General features: G+C 40.6%; 1 protein-coding gene across 2 annotated transcripts in view; it reads right to left on the bottom strand.

Annotated features, from left to right (window-relative positions):
• Window positions 1–10,216, bottom strand: part of CABCOCO1 (ciliary associated calcium binding coiled-coil 1) — a 161,703-nt gene extending 151,487 nt beyond the window's left edge. For both annotated transcript variants that reach the window (XM_069571748.1, XM_069571749.1), the window contains exon 1: window positions 9,946–10,216. In XM_069571748.1, coding sequence (XP_069427849.1) covers window positions 9,946–10,023 — 78 coding nt within the window. In that variant the 5' untranslated portion in view covers window positions 10,024–10,216. The remainder of the gene's footprint in view (window positions 1–9,945) is intronic.
• Between the last annotated feature and the right edge of the window lie 13,374 nt (window positions 10,217–23,590).

The following is a 23,590-nucleotide window of genomic DNA, read 5'->3' as shown; positions in this document are numbered from 1 at the left end:
CCTGCCCTCAATCTTGCCCAGCATCAGGGTCTTTTCCAGTGAGTCAACTCTTTGCATCAGGTAGCCAAACTATTGGAGCTTCATCTTCAGCATCAGTCCTTCCAACAAATATTCAGGAATGACTTCCTTGAGGATTGACTGGTTTCATCTCCTTGCAGTCCAAGGGACTCTCAAGAGTCTTCTCCAACACCACACTTCAAAAGCATCCATTCTTCAGCACTCAGCTTTCTTTATGGTCCATCTCTCACATCCATATACGACTACTGGAAAAACCACAGCTTTGACTAGATGGACCTTTGTTGGCAAAGTAATGTCTCTGCTTTTTAATATGCTGTCTAGGTTGGTCATAACTTTTCTTTCGAGGAGTAAGCATCTTAATTTCATGGCTGTAGTCAACATCTGCAGTGAGTTTGGAGCCAAATAAAATGAAGTCTCTCACTGTTTCCATTGTTTCCCCATCTATTTGCCATGAAGTGATGGGACTGGATGCCATGATCTTAGTTTTTTGAATGTTGAGTTTTAAGCCAGCTTTTTCATTCTCCTCTTTCACTTTCATCAAGAGGCTCTTTAGTTTTTCTCTGCTTTCTGCCATAAGGGTGGCGTCATCTGCATATTTGAGGTTATTGATATTTCTCCTGACAGTCTTGATGCCAGCTTGTGCTTCATCCAGTAAGTCATTTTGCATGATGTACTCTGCATAGAAGTTAAATAAGCAGGGTGACAATATACAGCCTTGACTTACTCCTTTCCTAATCTGGAATCAGTCCATTGTTATATGTTCGACTTTAACTGTTGCTTCTTGACCTGTAGCTATGCATGGTGGTCTGGTATTACCATCTCTTGAAGAATTTTCCAGTTTGTCATGATTCACACAGTCAAAGGCTTTGGCATAGTCAATGAAGCAGAAGTAGATGTTTTTCTGGAATACTTTTGTTTTTTCTATGATCCAATGGATGTTGGCAATTTGATCTCTTGTTTCTCTGCCTTTTCTAAATCCAGCTTGTACATCTGGAAGTTCTCAATTCACACACTGTTGAAGCCTAGCATGGAGAATTTTGAGCATTACCTTGCTAGTATGTGAGATGAATGCACTGTGCAGTAGTTTGAACATTCTTTGGCATTGTCTTTCTTTGTGATTGGAATGAAAACTGACCTTTTCCAGTCCTGTGGCCACTGCTGAGCTTTCCAAATTTGCTGGCATACTGAATGCAGCACTTTCACAGCATCATCTTTTAGGACTTGAAAGAGCTCAACTGGAATTCCACCACCTCCACTAGCTTTGTTCCTAATTATGCTTCCTAAGGCCCACTTGACTCTGCATTCCAGGATGTCTGTCTCAAGGTGAGTGATCACACCATCATGGTATCTGGGCATGATGATCCTTTTTGTATAGCTCTGTGTATTCTTGCCACCTCTTCTTAACATCTTCTGCTTCTGTTACGTCCATACTGTTTGTCCTTTATTGTGCCCATCTTTGCAAGAAATGTTCCCTTTGTATCTCTAATTTTCTTAAAGAGATCTCTAGTCTTTCCCATTCTATTGTTTTCCTCTCTTTCTTTGCACTGATCACTGAGGAGGGCTTTCTTATCTCTCCCTGCTATTCTTTGGAACTCTGCATTCAGATGGATATACCTTTTCTTTTCTCCTTTGCCTTTCGCTTCTCTTCCCAGCTATTTGTAAGGCCTTCTCAGACAACCATTTTGCCCTTTTGCATTTATTTTTCTTTGGGATTATCTTGATCACAGCCTCCTGTACAATGTTATGAACCTCTGTCCACAGTTCTTCAGGCACTGTCTATCAGATCTAATCCTTTGAATCTATTTGCCACTTTCAGTGTATAATCATAAGGGAGTTGATCTAGGTCATACCTGAATGGTCTAGTGGTTTTCCCTACTTTCTTCAATTTAAGTTTGAATTTTGTAATAAAGAGTTCATGATATGAGCCAGAGTCAGCTCCTAGTCTTGTGTTTGCTGACTATATAGAGCTTCTCCATCTTTGGGTGCAAAGATTATAATCAATCTGATTTCAGTATTGACCATCTGGTGATGTCCATATGTAGAGTCATCCATTACTCAGCCATTAAAAAAAAATGAAATTATTCCATTTGCAGCAACAGGGATAGATCTAGAGATTATCATCCTAAGTTAAGAAAGTCGGAAAGACAAATATCCTATGAAACCACTTACATGTGGAATCTAAAATATGACACAATCAATATATCTATGAAACAAAAAGTCTCACAGATACAGATAACAGACTTGTGGTTACCAAACAGGAGGAGAGGTTGGGAGGGAAGGATTGGGAGTTTGGGATTAGCAGAGGCAAACTATTATATTTAGAATGAATAAAAAATAATATCCTACTGTGTAGCACAGAGAACTATATTCAGTATCCTGTGACAAAACATAATAGAAAAGAATGTTAAAAATAATATATACAAGTATAAGGAGTCACTTCTCTGCACAAAAGAAATCAACATATTGTAAATCAACTATGTGCTGTGCTGTTCTCAGCACTCAGTTGTGTCCGACTCTTTGTAACCCCATGGAGTGTAGCCCGCCAGGCTTCTCTGTTCATGGGGATTCTCCAGGCAAGAATACTGGACTGAGTTGCCATGCCCTCCTCCAGGGGATTTTCCCAACCCAGGGATAGAACCCAGGTCTCCTATATCACAGGTGGGTTCTTTACCATCTGAGCCACCAGGGAAGCCCAACTAAACTTTAAAATTTTTAAAATAAATAAATCTTTAAAAAGTATTGTGAGATTTGGGTGAGAGTGGGGCAAATATTTTTAATTCAACAGTTATTTATCCTCCTTCCATGTCAATGAACTCCAATAAATAAGAACAGCAAGAAACTTTTTGCTATAGTTAATAAGATTACATCCCAAATTTTCTTTATCCTTTTTCAAGAATAGAAAACTGCAAAGCTAACACTCACTGGAAATAATAATCAGTTTAATGTTTATAATTTAATATTAGGTTATTATATTTTTATTTTAAAAAATCTAATTGAAAAGTAAAATATGCTATTTTATTAACTATCTTTATTTAGTATAGAGTCAGCAAACTAACCTAAACTAGGTCATCCATTTGATTATAAATTCAAGAAGAAAAAATATTTTAGTACCTAATATAATACTTTGTACCTAGTAGGCACTCAGATGCTTATAAATTGAATTAAATGCATGCAGTGTTTAGACAGGATAGTATTTTAGTTCATAATATATTGTATATATTTGTTTAAATATTTGTTAGTTACATGCATTTTTTATTATTAGCATTAAACTATAAGTATTACTGTACTATCAGTTCAACTAGGTTGTAAATTCCTCAGGGACAGTCATTCAATATTTTATTTCTTTTGAGAATTCTGAAGTTTCTAGTTAGATCAACAAAGGTTGTTAATTAACCTGTGTCTGAATTCATCTTCATCCTGTGATGACATTGTTAGATGATGGAACATGATGAAAAGCCGTATGTAGATTTGGAAATATCATGATGCCTTTAATATATTGATGAATTCTGTGACTTAACAGCAAGACTTTTGAACCTAAAATTGGATTCATGTTAAAACATCTTTTGATATATTTTAATACAAACACAATTGTTATCATTATTAAAAATGAATAAAGATATACATGAAAGATATACACACATTCAGATCAATTGTCTCAGACTTCAAAATTTTTTAGGAGAAAATAGGTCACACAAGAACTGCAAAAAACAGTATAATCTTAATCTTTCATACAATAATAATTCTAGCTAAGGAATCTAATACCAGTGCCTTGTTCTTCTACTAAAACTTGATAGATTAAGATAATCATTTTGTAGGAGGGTTTGCCTCTGTTTTTTTGTTTTCTTTTGTTTTAAATTGAATTCCTGGACCATTTTAAATGAGAGCTTTTCTTCTGTTTGTTTATACACTGCCATGCACTAGAAAGGATGTAAGATGGTTAAATATCTTTAATCTTTCAATACATACATTCTCATTTGTAAAAATTAAAGATACAATGGAAAATTCATGAATAGGCTAATAAAAATGTAAATATGTAATTATCACTTTCTCTGTAAAATTACATCTCTGACTAGGAAAATATGTGAGCTAAACTGCACTGTAACTCATTTTATTCCACCACCTGGTGGATTTTAGCTGTTATTCCAGAAGCATTAAAATTGTAAGCTGCTATTTTTTGTCAGATAATCTTTTCTGTGAATTTTTTCTCTAATGTCATCTAAACTTTTCACATTTGAACATAACGTCTTTCTTCTAGAATTTAATCTTTTGGGCGCATCTTTGTTTCTATCACTGATATGTCTTAAAAGATTCTTAAAAAATGTTCACTTAAGAAATATATAGCACAGTTCACCAAAGATGCCTAAGAGGGGTTTCATAGCCTTAGAGAACATAGAGTGGTCTACCATTTCCACACTCTGAAAGGCTTTCTTCAAGATTGAAAAGAAATGAACTAAGAAGCAGCTCTGTGTTCAGCCATGTTGGAGCTGAGGCAAAAAGGAAAGAACAGTAATAATGATGCTGTCTTTACTTGGAATTTAAATCCATTATGGATTTTTGCATTTATTTTAATTTTTTTAAATATTGCATTAAATTTTTTCTCTTGACTACGGAATTTTTTAGCATCCCTTAAATTCTGTACCCAAGGAGGGTGCCTCACTCTCATCACTATAGTGCTGGACACCATAAAGAGCCAATTTAAGAAAAAAAAAAAAAAGTAGATGAAAGAAGGGTAAGTAAAAGCAAGAGCTAGTTCCTTAAAATAATGAACAAAATAGACAAATTTTGGGCAAAGCTGGTTAAAGAAGAAATAAATATATGCCACATTAAATGAATTCATTTGAAAATTACAAGGTAATGGGTCATTTTCTAGGAATATACGTTATAAATTTGACCAAGGGTAAAGGAAAAAATGGACCTGACAAACATGAACTAAACTAGAAGTCTACTTTTTAAAAGGTCACACGTCCAGACAGTTTTACACTTGAAGTTCTACTAAACAACCAGAACACATAAATTCTGTTAGTCTAATGATTGCAGATTGTAGATATTCATTTTTAGAGACCAGCATTATCTGTATACAAAAACCTGAACTAGCACGGAAAGTTGAGTAAAGTCAAAATCATTAATGAACTCAGATGCAAAAATTCTACTTTAAAATATCTTAAGGGTCTCCCTGGTTGTCCAGTGGCTAAGAATCTGCCTGCCAATGCAGCGGAAATGGGTTCGATCACTGATTCACTGATACACGCTGTGAGGCAACTAAACCCATGCATCACAACTTCTGAAGCTGGCAAGCCCTATAACCTGTGGAACAACAGCAAGAAAAGGCACCACAATGAAAAGCCCATGTACAGCAACTATTACAGAAAAGTAGTCTCCACTCACCACAACTAGAGAAAGACTGAGCACAGCAATGGAGACCCAGCATAACCAAAATAAATAAATACATAAAATTTTAAAAATATTTTTTAAAAGTGACGTCTTTGAATGTTGAATCCAGCATTGTACTAAAATAATAAGAAGCTATCATTATGACAAGATAAGGTTAATTTCATAAATGCAAGGATAAATGATGGTTAACAAGTCTCATGTACTTTTTAAGTCAAATTAAAAGATAAAATTATGGTTATATAAGTAAATAATAAATAGGCATTTGTGAGAATTCAGCAGCAAAACTCTCAGTAAAATATGAATTAAAAAAAGCTAATTTATAGTGAATGAAACTGGCATGATGGTTCACACTAGAACAAAATTAGATCCCCATTTCAAATATACATCTATCAAAAATTAATTTTAGCTGTGTTAGATACATAACTTTAGTAAAAGAAAACTTTAAATATCAGGAAAAGATTGAAGATAATTTGTGCAACCTGAAAGTGAGGATGGAGTAGGGAGAAGCAGGAAATAGATAGGAATAAGATAGGAAATTGAAAGACTTAATAAGATGAAGGACTTATTAAACTTAATAGTAAGATGAAAGACTTACTAGAAGACCAAACATCTGTGAATACCTCCACACCCACTATCAGTATTTTCAGAGGTTCTAAGTGTTTGATAAATGATGCTATATATTCACTTCATTGGAAGCACTGATGCTAAATCTGAAACCCCAATACTTGGGCTACCTGACGTGAAGAACTAACTCATTCAAAGACCCTGATGCTGGGAAAGATTGAAGGCAGGAGGAGAAGGGGACAACAGAGGATGAGAGGGTTGGATGGCATCACCGACTCAATGGACATGAGTTTGAGTAAACTCTGGGAATTGGTGATGGACAGTGAGGACTGGTGTGCTGCAGTCCATGGGGTCAAAAAGAGTCAGACATGACTGAGCGACTGAACTGAACTGAACTGACTGAGTAATGTTTTCTCAACAATATTTTGAGCAACTTTTTGGCATCCTGTCCATTGTCCTATACTATCTATATCATGTGGTGTGAATGGCTTCAATAAATCCCTCTTGAATGATATTCCAGTTGTAGGAACCTGATCATCTTGGTACTCAAGTTGAGCCCCAAGTGTTTCTCTCCAACCTGCCAATAATGAGATGGGGCTGTTTTCAAAGCCCGGGCATGTGTGCCAAGTTACTTCTGTCACGTTCGACTCTGTGAGACCCCATTGACTGTAGCCTGCAAGGCTCCTCTGTCCATGGGATTTTCCACACAAGAATACTGGAGTGGGTGGCCATGTCCTCCTCAAGGAGATCTTCCTGACCCAAGGATTGACCCGTGTCTCCCACATTACAGGCGGATTCTTTACCACTGAGCCAACTGGGAAACAATCATTTACTTTTTACTTCTCTGATGTGAGTTGAAGTATGCTGCTCCTGCTGCTGCTGCTGCTAAGTCACTTCAGTCGTGTCTGACTCTGTGCAACCCCATAGACAGCAGCCCAAGAACACTGGAGTGGGTTGCCATGTCCTTCTCCAATGCAGGAAGGTGAAAAGTGAAAGTGAAGCCACTCAATCGTGTCCAACTCTTTGCGACCCCATGGACTGCAGCCTACCAGGCTCCTCCTCCATCGGATTTTCCAGGCAAGAGTACTGGAGTGGGTTGCCATTGCCTTCTCCAGAGTTGAAGTATAGTCCCTTTTAATTATAGTATTAATACCTAAATGATTACATGTCCCAAACAGTATTTTTGAAGATATTAAGAAAGTCAGTTTATGAACTGAATTTACACCCTCACGTACAAATTAACTTATAAGCATTTATAAACTCCTTTCACTTACAAATCTTTAGGTAGCAAATATTTATTTTCAGATTGTCATCATTTCTCTGGTTTTCTGTATTTAAATGTTTCTCTCCCAAAACTTTAGCCTTACGCAAGAGGCATTTATTCCCATGTTACTAATGAAACTATACTATTAAATGCAGAAAGTTGGCAAGAAAGTTTATGTAATGTTACATAAAAATATTTTTCTGGAGTCATATCTCATGTCTGCTTGTTCAAGGTTATCTTATAGAGTTCGATCTATGATAATTATTATACCTGGCATACCTCAAACCCTCTATAATTCCAATTAGTTGTCAAATTTTATTGAGTGCCTATTATATGATTGGGACAACTGGTTGTTTTAATTTTAGGTACTGACAACAAACAACAAGTGGGAAACCTCAGACTATTGAAAGTGTACGCTTTATTTCCAACAAACTTGGCAAAAAGAAGTATTTCACTACTGTTTGGCTCAGATGACTGAATGGTCCACTGGCTAGTCAATTTGGGTACAAATTATTGAGAAATAATACTATAATGCTAGGTTTCTAGGGATCAACTCTGGAAAGAATCTCACTTTACAAGAACCTTTCAATACCTAACTGAAAAGAAGTAGCCTCATGAATAGAGACACCAAGAGAGATTTTTGCTATCTTTTCCATCTAACCCCTGAAACCCACAGCGGGCACAAATGGGTGGCTGCTGCTGCTAAGTCACTTCAGTTGTGTCTGACTCTGTGCGACCCCATAGACGGCAGCCCACCAGGCTCCCCTGTCCAGGCAAGAACACTGGAGTGGGTTGCCATTTCCTTCTCCAATGCATTAAAGTGAAAAGTGATGTCGCTTAGTTGTGTCCAACTCCTAGCGACCCCAAGGACTGCAGACTACAAGACTCCATGGGATTTACCAGGCAAGAGTACTGGAGTGGGTTGCCCATTGCCTTCTCTAGGCAAGAGTACTGGAGTTGGGTAATGGGTGGCAGGCAGGACTTACTCTAATGAATGACACAACACTAAGGATCAACTGTCTTCTCCATGAACTACAGGAACTCTGGTTTTAAAATGAAGTCTCCAAGATGCAGACTGTTAATCTTAGCAAACGAACAGTTAAGTGAGTCCAAATTCCAACTTTACTTTTTCAGTTTGTTACGAACTAAAAGACTAAGCATATCCCAAAATGACTGCCATGAGGAATACCTGCTGCTCCTCCAAGAAGTTAAACAAAAGAGCTCAATGACTGTGGTAAGATGGCAGATAATCACCTAAGGTCTGTAACTGGTTCATTAGTTTCACTTATCCTTTATAAAAAGTGATTCCCCCTCACCCTGGAGCACGGTTGTTTTTTTTTTGTTTGTTTTTTGTTTTGTATCTTAAAAAAAAATTAAGGGGTATTTTCTTTTTTGAAGTGCAGGTTCATTAATTCCAAATTATCAGTTACTTATAAAGGATATTTCTATTATTGTTACATGGATAAGTACTGGGTATATTCTCACAAGAAAGTTTTTGTATATATTTATATACCATGATTTAATTGGAAAATTTCCTATGCCACATTTGAAACTGTATTACTTACATTACAGATCACAAGGGAGTAACTGGCTTAGTAACCAGTTTATCACATTAAAATGTATTTTTAATGTATGCTAATTTCAAAAGGTTCATAGAAGAGTCAGCAGCTTTAGTGGTCTGCATACAGTATTGGGAAGAACCTGTTGGGAATAACTTGCGTATCTCTGGGCAAGGCACTGTATCACTGGCTCTGTTTATCCTCATTTATAAAACTGCAGCTCATACACATCTTCTGTACAAAAAAAAAACCAAATAAATGCTATTTAGACTAATAAGTGAGTTCAACCCAGCAATGTTAATTATAACATTATTATTCACCTTCAGAGTCCTAAAAAAGCTGAAGAAAAAACTTCTTAGAATAACATGATTGACTCAGTATGTGAAGATTTAAACATTTCTTAGTAGTATCTGGCAAATATTTTTAATTAAAATCTCAGGATACAAAGCTTCTGAGTAATCCCAGTTACTTAGAACCCATTTATTATTGAGAATTAGTGCTGGGAGGGGCCGGAGAAGAAATCTTTTATTTCGCACAGGAAATCACTGGAGGCCTAAGAATGTTAAATTCTTTTCCTAAAGACAAGGTGCTAATGAGCAACTCAGCCATAACCGGAAGGTTGATTTTCTAGGCGTTCCTCCTTTGTCCGATCTATCAACTATTTACTTATTTAGAGAAACAGTAAAATAATACGAGAAACACTGGCCTTCAAATATTCATCAATCCACTATCAATGAAGAGTAATTATTCCATGACATCTTTTGAGCAACAGAACTGTGATATCTGAGAAATAGGAGTCATTTACAAAGGAGACGCGCTCACTTATATTTTCCAAAATTCCCTTTTAAGTAGAGAATCCTGGGAAGAGCGCGTATTTGTGAGGCCTTTTGGGCAAAGAACCGTCCAATGGAGGGGTTTTTAGTTTACACTCGGGGGCACGGAGGGGCGGCGGTCGACAGGGCAAGGGGAGCGCGGGTCGGTGGCTTGGGGAGCCCCCTTCACTCCCTGAGAGCCGGCGCCGCCTGGGCGTCGCACCCACTCGGGGCCGAGCACCCAACTCGGGCATGGGGCGCCTCCGAGGGAACAGCCTCGGCCCGCGGGAGAGGTCGGGGGCTCGGGGGTCGCGGGTACCGGGCAGAGACTGCGTACCTCCGACTCGGGTGTGGTTCCCGCCGAAGTCATTCCCGCGGGAGTCGTTCCCCCTGGTGTCCCCACAAACGTCGCCATGATCCCGCCTCAGCCCTGCGGCCCCTCGTCGCCTAGGCAACCGGGGAGGGGGCGGGGCCGGGGTCAATGGGCTGGGGAACTGAGGCCACGCTTAGCCGCTTCCGGTCCCGAGCCCCATGCCCACCCGGGAATTGGTCAGGACCAGGCTTGTAGGAACGGAGAGCAGGCCCTACCGCTGCGGGGCGCTGTGCCCGGAAAGCCTATGGCAGGGCTTTGAGTAACTGAATCGAGATAGACTTTCCTTTTAGCAAGAGTGAAAAAAGGAAAAGAATAAAAGCAGTTGAAACGAACTAGTAAACGGGCAAGTGGGGCTTCCCTGGTGATTCAGTGGGGATAGAGTCCATGGGGTCGCAAGAGTCAGACACGACTTAGCGACTAAACTACTACCACCAAACGTGGGTGTGTAATACTAATACATGGCAAGCCTGTCCATTTTTCCCAGGCAAGAATACTGGATCTCCTTTCTCCAGGAGATCCTCCCGACTCAGGGATCAAACCCACGTCTCCTGCATTGCAGACGGATTTTTATTGACTGAACCACCAGGGAAGCCCCCCGTAAATATTAAAGTGAGGTATATTATTGAAATTAATATTTTACATGAAAAAAGTAATTTTAAAATATTAGGATATTATTGTTATGTTTAGAAGGAAAAACAACCTTAATTTTTTTGGAGATAACATGCTGATAGATTTAGTGATGGTGAAGGGATAAAATGTCCACGATTTACTCCAAAATAAGGGAGGCAGATGGATAATGAGTGGAGGTACAGTAGAGGAATCAAGATTGGGGAGGAGGGACATGGTCATTATACTATTATTTCTACTTATAGTTTGATTTTTTTCCATAATAAAAATGTTGAAAAACAATATTTTTAGTATTTGTATGGCTTCCCTGGTAGCTCAGCTGGTAAAGAATCCACCTGCAATGCAGGAGACCCCTGTTCACTTCCTGGGTCCGGAAGATCGCTGGAGAAGGGATAGGCTATCCACTCCAGTATTCTTGCGGTTACCTGGTGGCTCAGCTGGTAAAGAATCCACCTGCAATGTGGGAGACCTGGATTCGATTCCTGGGTTGGGAAGATTCCATCCAGACAGAACGGCTACCCACTCCAGTATTCTGGCCTGGAGAATTTAATGGAATGGAAAATCCCATGGACGGAGGAGCCTGGTAGGCTGCAGTCCATGGGGTTGTGAAGAGTCAGACACGACTGAGTGACTTCACTTTCACTTTGCATTTTCTTGCACTGGAGAAGGAAATGGCAACCCACTCCAGTGTTCTTGCCTGGAGAATCCCAAGGACGGGGGAGCCTGGTAGGCTGCCATTTCTGGGGTCGCACAGAGTCGGACACAACTGAGGTGACTTAGCAGCAGCAGCAGCAGCAGCAGCAGCAGTACTCTTGCCTACTTCACTTTCACTTTTCACTTTCATGCATTGGAGAAGGAAATGGCAACCCACTCCAGTGTTCTTGTCTGGAGAATCCCAAGGACAGAGGAGCCTGGTGGGCTGCCGTCTATGGGGTCACACAGAGTTGGACACAACTGAAGTGAATTAGCAGCAGTAGCAGCAGCATACAGTCCATGCCGTCACAAAGAGTCTGACAGGTATGAGCAACTTTCATGTGAGTGTTCCTCTCTGAACAATAGTATGTACTTCGATAATGAAATGTGTTTTACTTTTATTAACTTCCATGGGGGTTGCTATGCAGGAAACTTACTGCAAATATCAGACATTAAAATGCTTCACTTTCCTCCTCTGTCAAATGAGATAATGACAGTGTCGGCCTTATTGCATTATTGTGAGGATTTAGCATGTTAATATATGGGAATATTTAGGACAGTATCCTGCAACAGTAGTTCTGTATTATTAGGATTAGTATTAGTTTGTACTTTTCTCTTTACTCCATCCTGTACAACCATTGCCAAAATAATACTTCCTTCATGGACCTCTTCTTATATTTGACCCCTGCCTTTAAGACCAGTTTGGCAATAAGGAGTTCATGATCTGAGCCACAGTCAGCTCCTGGTCGTTTTTTTTTTGTTGACTGTATAGAGCTTCTCCATTATTGGCTGCAAAGAATATAATCAATCTGATTTTGGTGTTGACCACCTGGTGATGTCCATGTGTAGAGTCTTCTCTTGTGTTGTTGCCAGAGGGTGTTTGCTAATACGAGTGCATTTTCTTGGCAAAACTCTATTAGACTTTGCCCTGTTCATTCCGTATTCCAAGGTCAAATTTACCTGTTACTCCAGGTGTTTCTTGACTTCCTACATTTGCATTCCAGTCCCCTATAATGAAAAGGACATCTTTTTTGGGCGTTAGTTCTAAAAGGTCTTGTAGGTCTTCATAGAACCGTTCAACTTCAGCTTCTTCAGTGTTACTGATTGGGGCATAGACTTGGATTACTGTGATACTGAATGGTTGGAAACGAACAGAGATCATTCTGTCGTTTTTAAGACTGCATCCTAGAACTGCATTTCAGATTCTTTGTTGACCGTGATGGCTACTCCATTTCTTCTAAGGGATTCCTGCCCACAGTAGTAGATATAATGGTCATCTGAGTTAAATTCACCCATTCCAGTCCAATTTAGTTCGCTGATTTATAGAATGTTGACATTCACTCTTCCCATCTCTTGTTTGACCACTTCCAATTTGCCTTGATTCATGGACCTGACATTCCAGGTTCCTATGCAATATTGCTCTTTACAGCATTGGACCTTGCTTCTATCACCAGTCCCATCCACAACTGGGTATTGTTTTTGCTTTGGCTCCATCCCTTCATTCTTTCTGGAATTATTTCTCCACTGATCTCCAGTAGCATATTGGGCACCTACTGACCTGGGGAGTTCCTCTTTCAGTATCCTATCATTTTGCCTTTTCATACTGTTTGTGGGGTTCTCAAGGCAAAAATACCAAAGTGGTTTGCCATTCCCTTCTCCAACGGACCACATTCTGTCAGACCTCTCCACCATGACCCGCGTGTCTTGGGTGGCCCCATGGGCATGGCTTAGTTTCATTGAGTTAGACAAGGCTGTGGTCCTAGTGTGATTAGATTGACTAGTTTTCTGTGTTTATGGTTTCAGTTTGTCGGCCCTCTGATGCCCTCTCGCAACACCTACTGTCTTATTTGGGTTCCTTTTTCCTTGGAGGTGGGGTATCTCTTCACAGCTATTGCAGCAAAGCACAGCTGCTGCTCCTGAACTTGGACAAGGGGTATCTCCTCACCACCGTCCCTTATTGCCAAATTCAGGCTTCAACTGAATAAAGTAGGGAAAACCACTAGACCATTCAGGTATGACCTAAATCAAATCCCTTATGATTTACAGTGGAAGTGAGAAATAGATTTAAGGGACTAGATCTGATAAGTAGAGTGCCTAATGAACTATGGAATGAGGTTCTTGACATTGTGCAGGAGACAGGGATCAAGACCATCCCCATGGAAAAGAAATGCAAAAAAGCAAAATGGCTGTCTGAGGAGGCCTTACAAATAGCTGTGAAAAGAAGAGATGTGAAAAGCAAAGGACAAAAGGAAAGATATAAGCATCTGAATGCAGAGTTCCAAAGAATAGCAAGAAGAGATAAGAAAGCCGTCGTCAGCGATCAATGCAAAGAAATAGAGGAAAACAACAGAATGGGAAAGACTAAAGATCTCTTCAAGAAAATTAGAGATACCAAGGGAACATTTCACGCAAAGATGGGCTCGATAAAGGACAGAAATGGTATAGACCTAACAGAAGCAGAAGATATTAAGAAGCAGTGGCAAGAATACACAGAAGAACTGTACAGAAAAGATCTTCAAGACCAAGATAATCATGATGGTGTGATCACTCATCTAGAGCCAGACATCCTGGAATGTGAAGTCAAGTGGGCCTTAGAAAGCATCACTATGAAAAAAGCTAGTGGCTATTTCAAATCCTGAGAGAGGATGCTGTGAAATTGGTGCACTCAATATGCCAGCAAATTTGGAAAACTCCAAATTTGGCAGTGGCCACAGGACTGGAAAAGGTCAGTTTTCATTCCAATCCCAAAGAAAGCCAATGCCAAAGAATGCTCAAACTACCACACAGTTCCACTCATCTCATACCTTAGTAAAGTAATCCTCAAAATTCTCCAAGCCAGGCTTTAGCAACACGTGAATCGTAAACTTCCAGATGTTCAAGCTGGTTTTAGAAAAGGCAGAGGAACTAGAGATCAAACTGCCAACATCCGCTGGATCATCAAAAAAGCAAGAGTTCCAGAAAAACATCTATTTCTGCTTTATTGACTATGCCAAAGCCTTTGACTGTATGGATCACAATAAACTGTGGAAAATTCTGAAAGAGATGGGACTGCTAGACCACCTGACCTGCCTCTTGAGGAATCTGTATGCAGGTCAGGAAGCAGTAGTTAGAACTGGGCATGGAACAACAGACTGGTTCCAAATAGGAAAAGGAGTATGTCAAGGCTGTATTTGTAACCCTGCTTATTTAACTTCTATGCAGAGTACATCATGAGAAGCACTGGGCTGGAAGAAGCACAGGCTGGAATCAAGATGCTGGGAGAAATATCAATAACCTCAGATATGCAGATGACACCACCCTTATGGCAGAAAGTGGAGAGGAGCTAAAAAGCCTCTTGGTGAAAGTGAAAGTGGAGAGTGAAAAAGTTGGCTTAAAGCTCAACATTCATAAAACTAAGATCATGGCATCTGGTCCCATCACTTCATGAGAAATAGATGGGGTAACAGTGGAAACAGTGTCAGACTTTATTTTTTGGGGTGGGGGGGCTCCAAAATCACTGCAGATAGTGATTGCAGGCATGAAATTAAATGACGCTTACTCCTTGGGAGGAAAGTTATGACCAACCTAGATAGTATGTTGAAAAGCAGAGATATTACTTTGCCAACTAAGGTCTGTCTAGTCAAGGCTATGGTTTTTCCAGTGGTCATGTATGGATGTGAAAGTTGGACTATAAAGAAAGCTGAGTGCCAAAGAATTGATGCTTTTGAACTGTGGTGTTGGAGAAGACTCTTGAGAGTCCCTTGGACTGCAAGGAGATCCAGCCAGTCCATCCTGAAGGAGATCAGTCCTGTGTGTTCACTGGAAGGACTGAGGCTGAAGCTGCAACTCCAATACTTTGGCCACCTCATGCAAAGAGTTGACTCATTGGAAAAAACCCTGATGCTGGGAGGGATTGGGGGCAGGAGGAGAAGGGGACGACAGAGGATGAGATGGCTGGATGGCATCACGGACTCGATGGACATGAGTTTGAGTGAACTCCGGGAGTTGGTGGTGGGCAGGGAGGCCTGGCGTGCTGTGATTCATGGGGTTGCAAAGAGTCGGACACGACTGAGTGACTGAACTGAACTGAACTGAACTGATCTGAAATTCTACCGATGACAGGAGGGTTACCTCCAGTGTGGGTGGTGGGGTGAGGTGGGGTGGGGGGCGGTGGGGAGGGGATTGTTTTGTAGTAATTTGTATTTTACTGTATTTAATGTTGTAATATATTAGAGAAGTCAGTTTCGAGGAGCTAATTTAATAATATGGGGCACTTTTTTTTTTTTTGCCGTGGTAAGGAATGGTGTTGAAAACCCATTAGCCTGAAGGTTACTTTTAATTTGCACAAGTTGGAGCTGATTTTAACTTCTCACTTCTTTTGTAGGGAGGTGCCAACAGGAAAGACAAATCTCAGTAGTTGATATGCTTTCTTACATGGAAAGGTCAGTTATATCTTCCTTCTCAAGTCTCTTTGGAAGATAAAGGCTTCTAACTAAAGCCTGCAAAATTCCATTTGTTATCTTAGTTTATTGTTTTAGGGCTAGCAGGGAAAAGGAAACATATGGGTCTTGTAGTTTACAATTATTTTTTTAAACGACCTCTGACTTTAAGCACATCACAGTGAAATACGGGATAGCTTGATAGTATTTTTTGCCCAATTGGATTGGCCCTCATTCTAATGAAAGTACTCCAGTCTACATGCTGATAAACCTATGAGCAGCAGGTTTTACAAGTGGAATCAAATTTTTTTGAAGAGGGATATTTTTATAATTTTTATCAGTTGAGGCCTTGTTTGTGTTACTCCCTCAGCCATGTCTGACTCTGTGCAAACCCAAGGACTGTAGCCCGCCAGGCTTCTCTGTCCATGGGATTTTCCAGGCAAGAATATTGGAGTGGGTAGCCATTCCCTTCTCCAGGGGATCTTCTCGACCCAGGGATTGAACCCAAGTCTACTGCATTGCAGGTAGATTCTTTACTGTGTGAGCCACCAGGGAAGCCCTAATTGAGCCTTTAATGTTTAAAATAATACCAGGACTTCCCTGGTGATCCAGAGGCTAAGATTCCACGCTCTTAAATCAGGGGGCCTGGGTTTGATCCCTGGTCAAGGTCTAGATCCCAGATGCTGAAACTAAGAGTTTGAGTACCACAACTGAAAGATCACTCAGGCTGCAAGTAAGATTCAATGGAGTAAAATAAGATAAATAAATACATATTTTTTTTAAAAAAATTAAACATTTAGGAAAGGGCTAGATAATTTTTTATTGGGTATTGATGGTCTGCTGCTGCTGCTAAGTCGAATCAGTCGTGTCCGACTCTGTGCGACCCCATAGACGGCAGCCCACCAGGCTCCCCTCGTCCCTGGGATTCTCCAGGCAAGAACACTGGAGTGGGTTGCCATTGCCTTCTCCAACGTATGATTGTGAAAAGTGAAAGTGAAGTCGCTCAGTTGTGTCTGACTCTTAGCAACCCCATGGACCGCAGCCTACCAGGCTCCTCCGTCCATGGGGTTTCCCAGGCAAGAGTACTGGAGTGGGGTGCCATTGCCTTCTCTGATTGATGGTCTAGTGTAGCAATATAATACAATGAGAACTGATGGTGAGATTTCCACTGTCTTCTTAGAGTCAGGAACTATTTTCACTCCACTCCTCATGATTTATGTGTTACTGGTTCATTTTAAGTATAAGAGAAGTTCTTCAACAATAAATGAAATGATGATACTAATGAGATTAATGACATATTAGTAGTTCCAACACTGTCATTCCTGAGGTCTTGAATCTTTTAAGTGACACCCATGATAGTCTTAAGAGGATCAGGCTGGAAAAACTACAGTTTGTTCTTGAAATAGTACTGAGAGACCACAAAGTTGCAGACATGGAATTTAGATAACACACTGTATTTTAGCCTTGAGATACACTGAATTGTTAGATGTAGAAAGAAAAGCTATAAAAATCATTTTATTTTGTAAATCATTACCTTCACTCTTTGTTACATATTTAACATTTAGCAAAGAAAGTATTCCAGTAGCTAATCAATTCTGAAATATATTTCATTTTCTAAATCTTTACCTACTTCTCAAATCTGGTCTTCTCATTTCAGTTAAGTGCCTTAATCTGTTCAAGTCATATGGGAGAACATTTTAAAGTCTTACCTTAACAAAGTGCTTATAGAAAATGGGATAGTAAACCTACTGTAGTAGAATCTATTCTGAGACTAACTAATTATTGGTTGTGTGTGTGTGTGGGGGGGGGAAGTGTAATGATTTTCAATCACTTGGTCTGATTTTGAACTTGTTCATGTAATACTGCATCCTGTCTTCAAAACTCATTGTGGGCATATCTGTTATTCTTTATTATCCAGTTATTTACTTTACAGTGAATTTTTGTGCCCTCAAGATGAAATTTCTTTTTCTCCAATCAGAAAATGCTCTCTTTTCCTAACCCAGAGACTTCTTTAAGATAGTTTTGTACAGAAACAGACAGATTTGTGGTTGCCAAGGGAGAGGGGTGAAGTGAGAGGGATGAACTGGGAGTTTGGGGTAGATGCAAACTACATTTAGAATGGTTAAACAACAAGGCCCTACTGTATATTCAATATCCTGGGATAAATCATGATGGAAAAAAATACTAAAAAGAAATTCTATATATGTTTGGGCTTCCCAGGTGGCACTTGTGGTAAAGAACCCGCCTGCCAGTGCAGGAGATGCAAGAGATATGGGTTCTATCCCTGGGTGGGGAAGATCCCCTGGAGTAGGAAAGGGCAAACCACTCAAGTATTCTTGCCTGGAAAATCCCATGAACAGAGGAACCTGGCAGGCTATAATGTATGGGGTGGAAAAAGAGTCAGATGCAACTGCGAGACTAAACACACACACACACACACACACGTGTATGTGTGTAACGGAGTCACTTTGCTGTACAGCAGAGATTGGCACAACACTATGAATCAGCTACATTTCAATAAAAAAGATAATTTTGTAACTTGTTCCTTTTCTTCCAGATGATCTTTTAAAAGAAAAATGGGGTCACCTCTCCTTAACCACTCCATGTCCTCCAGTCGGTCTCTAATCGCCTGTGCTCTCCTAAAGCCGTCCTCTCAAGGGCTGTCCCAGGTCCTGTCTTCCTTGGTGTGTGGACGTCCTATTTGTCCCAAATATCCATTCCTTGCCTTCTCTACTTGGCCTTGTGTCCTGGAAGGCTGACCCATCAGCTGGACTCACCAAGTTCGTCAGCCTGAGACTTGTGGTTACGTTTGGCCAGTGGGAACACCAGCAGATTAATGATAGGAGACTGAGGTCCAGGGTCATTTATTCTCCCTGTTTCCTTTCTTCAGGATTACAAGTTGGGTGTACAGTAGCTAGCTTCCTACACCAAAAGCCTTGATGGCTAAGGTGGGTCCCTTAGCCCCTGCAGCTCTCCTTTGAGCCTCAGTACAGTTCAGTTCAGTCGATCAGTCATGTCTGACTCTGCGACCCCATGAACCACAGCACACCAGGCCTCCTTGTCCATCACCAACTCCTGGAGTGTTTACCCAAACTCATGTCCATTGAGTCGGTGATGCCGTCCAACTATCTCATCCTCTGTCACCCCCTTCTCCTCCTGCCTTCAATCTTTCCCAGCATCAGGGTCTTTTCAAATGAGTCAGTTCTTCACATGAGGTGGCCAAAGTATTGGAGTTTCAGCTTCAACATCAGTCCTTCCAGTGAACACCCAGGACTGATCTCCCTCAGGATGGACTGGTTGGATCTCCTTGCAGTCCATGGGACTCTCAAGAATCTTCTCCAACACTACAGTTCAAAAGCATCAATTCTTTAGCACTCAGCTTTCATTATAGTTCAACTCTCACATCCATACATGACCATTGGAAAAACCATAGCCTTGACTAGACAGACCTTTGTTGGCAAAGTAATGTCTCTGCTTTTTAATATGCTGTCTAGGTTGGTCATAACTTTTCTCCCAAGGAGTAAGCATCTTAATTTCATGGCTGCAGTCATCATCTGCAGTGATTTTGGAGCCCCCCAAAATAAAGTCTGCCACTGTTTCCACTGTTTCTCCATCTATTTGCCATGAAGTGATGGGACTGGATGTCATGATCTTCATTTTCTGAATGTTGAATTTTAAGCCAACTTTTCACTCTCCTCTTTCACTTTCATCAAGAAGCTCTTTATTTCTTCTTCGCTTTCTACCGTAAGGGTGGTGTCATGTGTATTTGAGGTTATTGATATTTCTCCTCAGGGAACTACTTTAGAGTCTTTAATCCATTCTTGTGGACTGGGGCTTCCCAGGTAGTGACAGTGGTAAAGAACCCACCTACCAATGCAGGAGATGAAAAAGATGCAGGTTCAATCCCTGGGTCAGGAAGAGCCCCTGAAGGGAGTGTGTGGCAACCAACTCCAGTATTCTTGCCAGGAGAATCCCATGGACAGAGGAGCCTGGAGGGCTACAGTCCCAAGGGAACACAAAGAGCCAGACGCGACTGGGCAAGCAACTGAACACACACACACACACACACACACACACACACACCTGCGCGTGTGCACACACACACACAGCTTAATGCAAAAAACCAAGTTAACAAATTTAAGCAACAATGCACACCTAAAGTGAAAATGCTTCAGCTGACAAAAAACCACACCCTATTTCCTTCACCCAGGCAAACGCGTGCAAATTTTTAAAGTGCAAGCAGGCTCTTTAAACACATGATTTGAGTTAGCCATAAATAATTTTTGTAAAAATGAAAATTTATCCTACATTTTAATTTGTGAAATATGTATGATCAAAACAGTTTCACTGATTTTTTTTTTCCTTCTAAAACTATCTAAAAGTGACTGGGTGCCATTTAATTAATGGCAGGGGACTCCATTGCTCTTCAGATATATCTTTGAGAAAATTTATCCTGGGGTATTCTGAAAAGTGCTTTGGCTGAGCAAGCTTTGCCCCCTTCTCTGTGCTGCCTCCCACCCCACTCCACTTTTAAACATAGCAAGTCTAATTTTACCTGTTTTACATAATAGCTTTCTTGTGAATTTTGTTAGAAGGAAAGACTTTGAGCTTTAAAAAGTTTCAAATCGACGAGGTAATCTCTAAGGAAACTTCATCTCTGAAAATTCTATTACAATATAATTTCCCAAAGCATTCGTTGTCTGAAATGTTCGCTTTGGCAAATACACAGTATTACTATTATTAAACATTTCTGATGTATATACATGTTGATGATTCGAGGGAAGGAAAATTACATACATTATCTCATTTATTCATCAGAATCCACTGTCATGGTATTCTACATAGCACCACCCTTGATCAAGAAACTTACTACCCAGGAAAATAAGCGCAGGTCTGGGCCCAAGCTCATGGAACTCACTGGTCTTATTATATCTGCTCCCCACCCCCCATCCCCTGAAGTAGCTGGCTTGATGAAATAGTGGAATGACCTTTTGAAGACTCAGTTACATTGCAGACCTGGATCAAGTTTATCCAGATGGTTGTACATGCTCTGAATCAGCATCCAATACATGGTACTCTTTCTCTCACAGTCAGGATACATGAGTCCAGGAATCAAGGAGTGGAAATGGGAGTGGCACAACTATTATACCCTAATGACCCAGTAGCCAAATATTTTTCCTTGTTTCTGTGTCCTTATGCTCTGTTAGCCTAGTGGTCTTAGTTCCAGAGGGGCTTCCCAAGTGGTCCTGTGGCAAACAATTTGCCTGCCTGCTAATGCTGGAGATGCAGAAGACACGGGTTTGATCCCTGGGTCAGGAAGATCCCTTGGAGGAGAGCATGGCAACCCACTCCAGTATTCTTGCCTGGAGAATCCCACAGACAGAGGAGCCTGGCAGGCTATAGTCCCTAGGGTTGCAAAAGATGGACATGACTGAGTGACTCAACATGCATGCACTTAGTTCCAGGGGGACAAATACTTCTACCAGGAGACACAACAATGACCCCACTGAATTGAATGTTGAGGCTGCTACCCAGCCACTTTGAACCTCATACCCCTGAATTAACAAAGAAGGGAGTTATGGTACTGGCTGAGGTGATTGACTTGACTACCAAGAGGAAATTGGACTACTACTCTACAGTGGGGTAAAGAGAGTATGTCAGGTATATAGGAGATTCCTTAGGGCCTCTGTTAGTATCAATATTACTATGAAAGTGAAAGTGTTAGTTGCTCAGTTGTGTCTCACTCTTTGCAACCCCATGGAATGTAGCCGCCAGGCTCCTCTGTCCATGGAATTCTCCAGGCAAGAATACTGAGGTGGGTTGCCATTTCCTTCTCCAGGGGATCTTCCAAGTCTACCTGCTGCAGACTGTACCATCTGAGCCACTGAGGAAGTTAATATTACCTGGGATTAAGATCAATCAGTTAGTTCAGTTGCTCAGTCGTGTCCGATTTTGTGACCCCATGAATCACCAACTCCCGGAGTTCACTCAGATTCATGTCCATTGAGTCAGTGGTGCCATCCAGCCATCTCATCCTCTGTTGTCCCCTTCTCCTCCTTCCCCCAATCCCTCCCAGCATCAAAGTCTTTTCCAGTGAGTCAACTCTTCTCATGAGGTGGCCAAAGTACTGGAGTTTCAGCTTTAGCATCATTCCTTCCAAAGAAATCCCAGGGTTGATCTCCTTCAGAATGGACTGGTTGGATCTCCTTGCAGTCCAAGGGACTCTCAAGAGTCTTCTCCAACACCACAGTTCAAAAGCATCAGTTCTTCAGTGCTCAGCCTTCTTCACAGTCCAACTCTCACATCCATACATGACCACAGGAAAAACCATAGCCTTGACTAGACGGACCTTAGTTGGCAAAGTAATGTCTCTGCTTTTGAATATGCTCCTTGGTCATAGCTTTTCTTCCAAGGATTAAGTGTCTTAATTTCATGGGTGCAGTCACCATCTGCAGTGATTTTGGAGCCCCCAAAAATAAAGTCTGACACTGTTTCCACTGTTTCCCCATCTATTTCCCATAAAGTGATGGGACCAGAAGTCATGATCTTCGTTTTCTGAATGTTGAAGATCAATAGAAAACACCAAAACCCAATCCAAGCAGGAGTGCTAATGGCCCAGACCCTTCAGGAATGTCCACCCCACCAGCTGAAAAACCATGACCAGCTGAAGTGCTTGCTGAAGGCAAAAAGAATACAGAAAAGATAGTGGAAATGCAGCTACAAACCTTCACTGCCAACCATTCACAGAAACAAAGATTATGATTGCCATGAGTATTTTCTCCTTGTTATGAGCACCTTTGTGTGTGTTTTCTTTTCTCTCTTATTCCCTTATGTAACATAAGATGTACTGAGTTTATATCACAGTATTTATGTATTATTAATTTTACATCATAGTATTTCAGTTACAGGATATATCAAGAAAACTAAACAGACAAAAAAAAAAAAAAGGCAAAAAACTCTGTGCCCAAAAATTCCATTCTAATGAGGTAGTACACCTAGATTCTATTTCAAGATATAAGAACCCACTAATTAGTGTTTGGGAAGGCTTTTTGTCTATAAATATCTGAGAGTTTAAGATATGAAAAGAGCTCAATATTTTATGTGATGTCTCTTTAAATGGAAATAATATCCTACTGGTTGATGGTTAATAGTTTATTAGAGAGTGGTAAGTGCTATGGGCTTCCCAGGTGGAACTAGTGGTAAAGAACCTGCAGGAGTTGCAGGAGATTCAGGAGACCTGGGCTTGATCCCTGTGGTGAGAGGATCCCCTGGAGGAGGGCATGGCAACCCACTCCAGCATTCTTGCGTGGAGAATCCCATGGACAGAGGAGCCTGTTGGGCTACAGTCCATAGGGTCACAAAGAGTCGGACATGACTGAAGCAACTTAGCACACGCAAGTGCTATGGGAAAAAACAGAGCAGTTTGAAGGGAGATCAGCAGTGTGGGGTTGGGAGAATCTACGCATGTTGAAATTTCAGGTAGGATGGTCAGGATTCACCTTGGAAAAAAGATGACAATTGTGCAAGCTTATCATCACCATTATCATAACTAGCATTCTAGCTAACTGTTTTCTGTGTATTTCCTATTTAAATTTCATAACAGATGTAGGCACTGAAGCTTAAACAAGTTAATTATTTACTTCATGTAACACAGCTATTTAGTGGAGGCTATAGAATTTAAATTCAAGACTATCTGATCAAGGGCCCAAATCATGCATCCTGTACTATGTCTCAAGCAATAGTTTCCTAACTGGGTTTGAAGGTTGCAGTGACATTTGATTTGACATTAGTTTTTCAAAGCATCTATTATTAGCCTTGTATTTAAAACTCAGTTTAAAACCATGTACTTAAATATATAATAATTCACATAT

The sequence above is a fragment of the Ovis canadensis genome, chromosome 25 (genome assembly GCF_042477335.2).
Source record: "Ovis canadensis isolate MfBH-ARS-UI-01 breed Bighorn chromosome 25, ARS-UI_OviCan_v2, whole genome shotgun sequence".
NCBI lineage: Eukaryota > Metazoa > Chordata > Mammalia > Artiodactyla > Bovidae > Ovis > Ovis canadensis.
The sequence above is the reverse complement of the archived record's forward strand: the minus strand, read 5'-3'. Positions and strand labels throughout refer to the sequence as shown.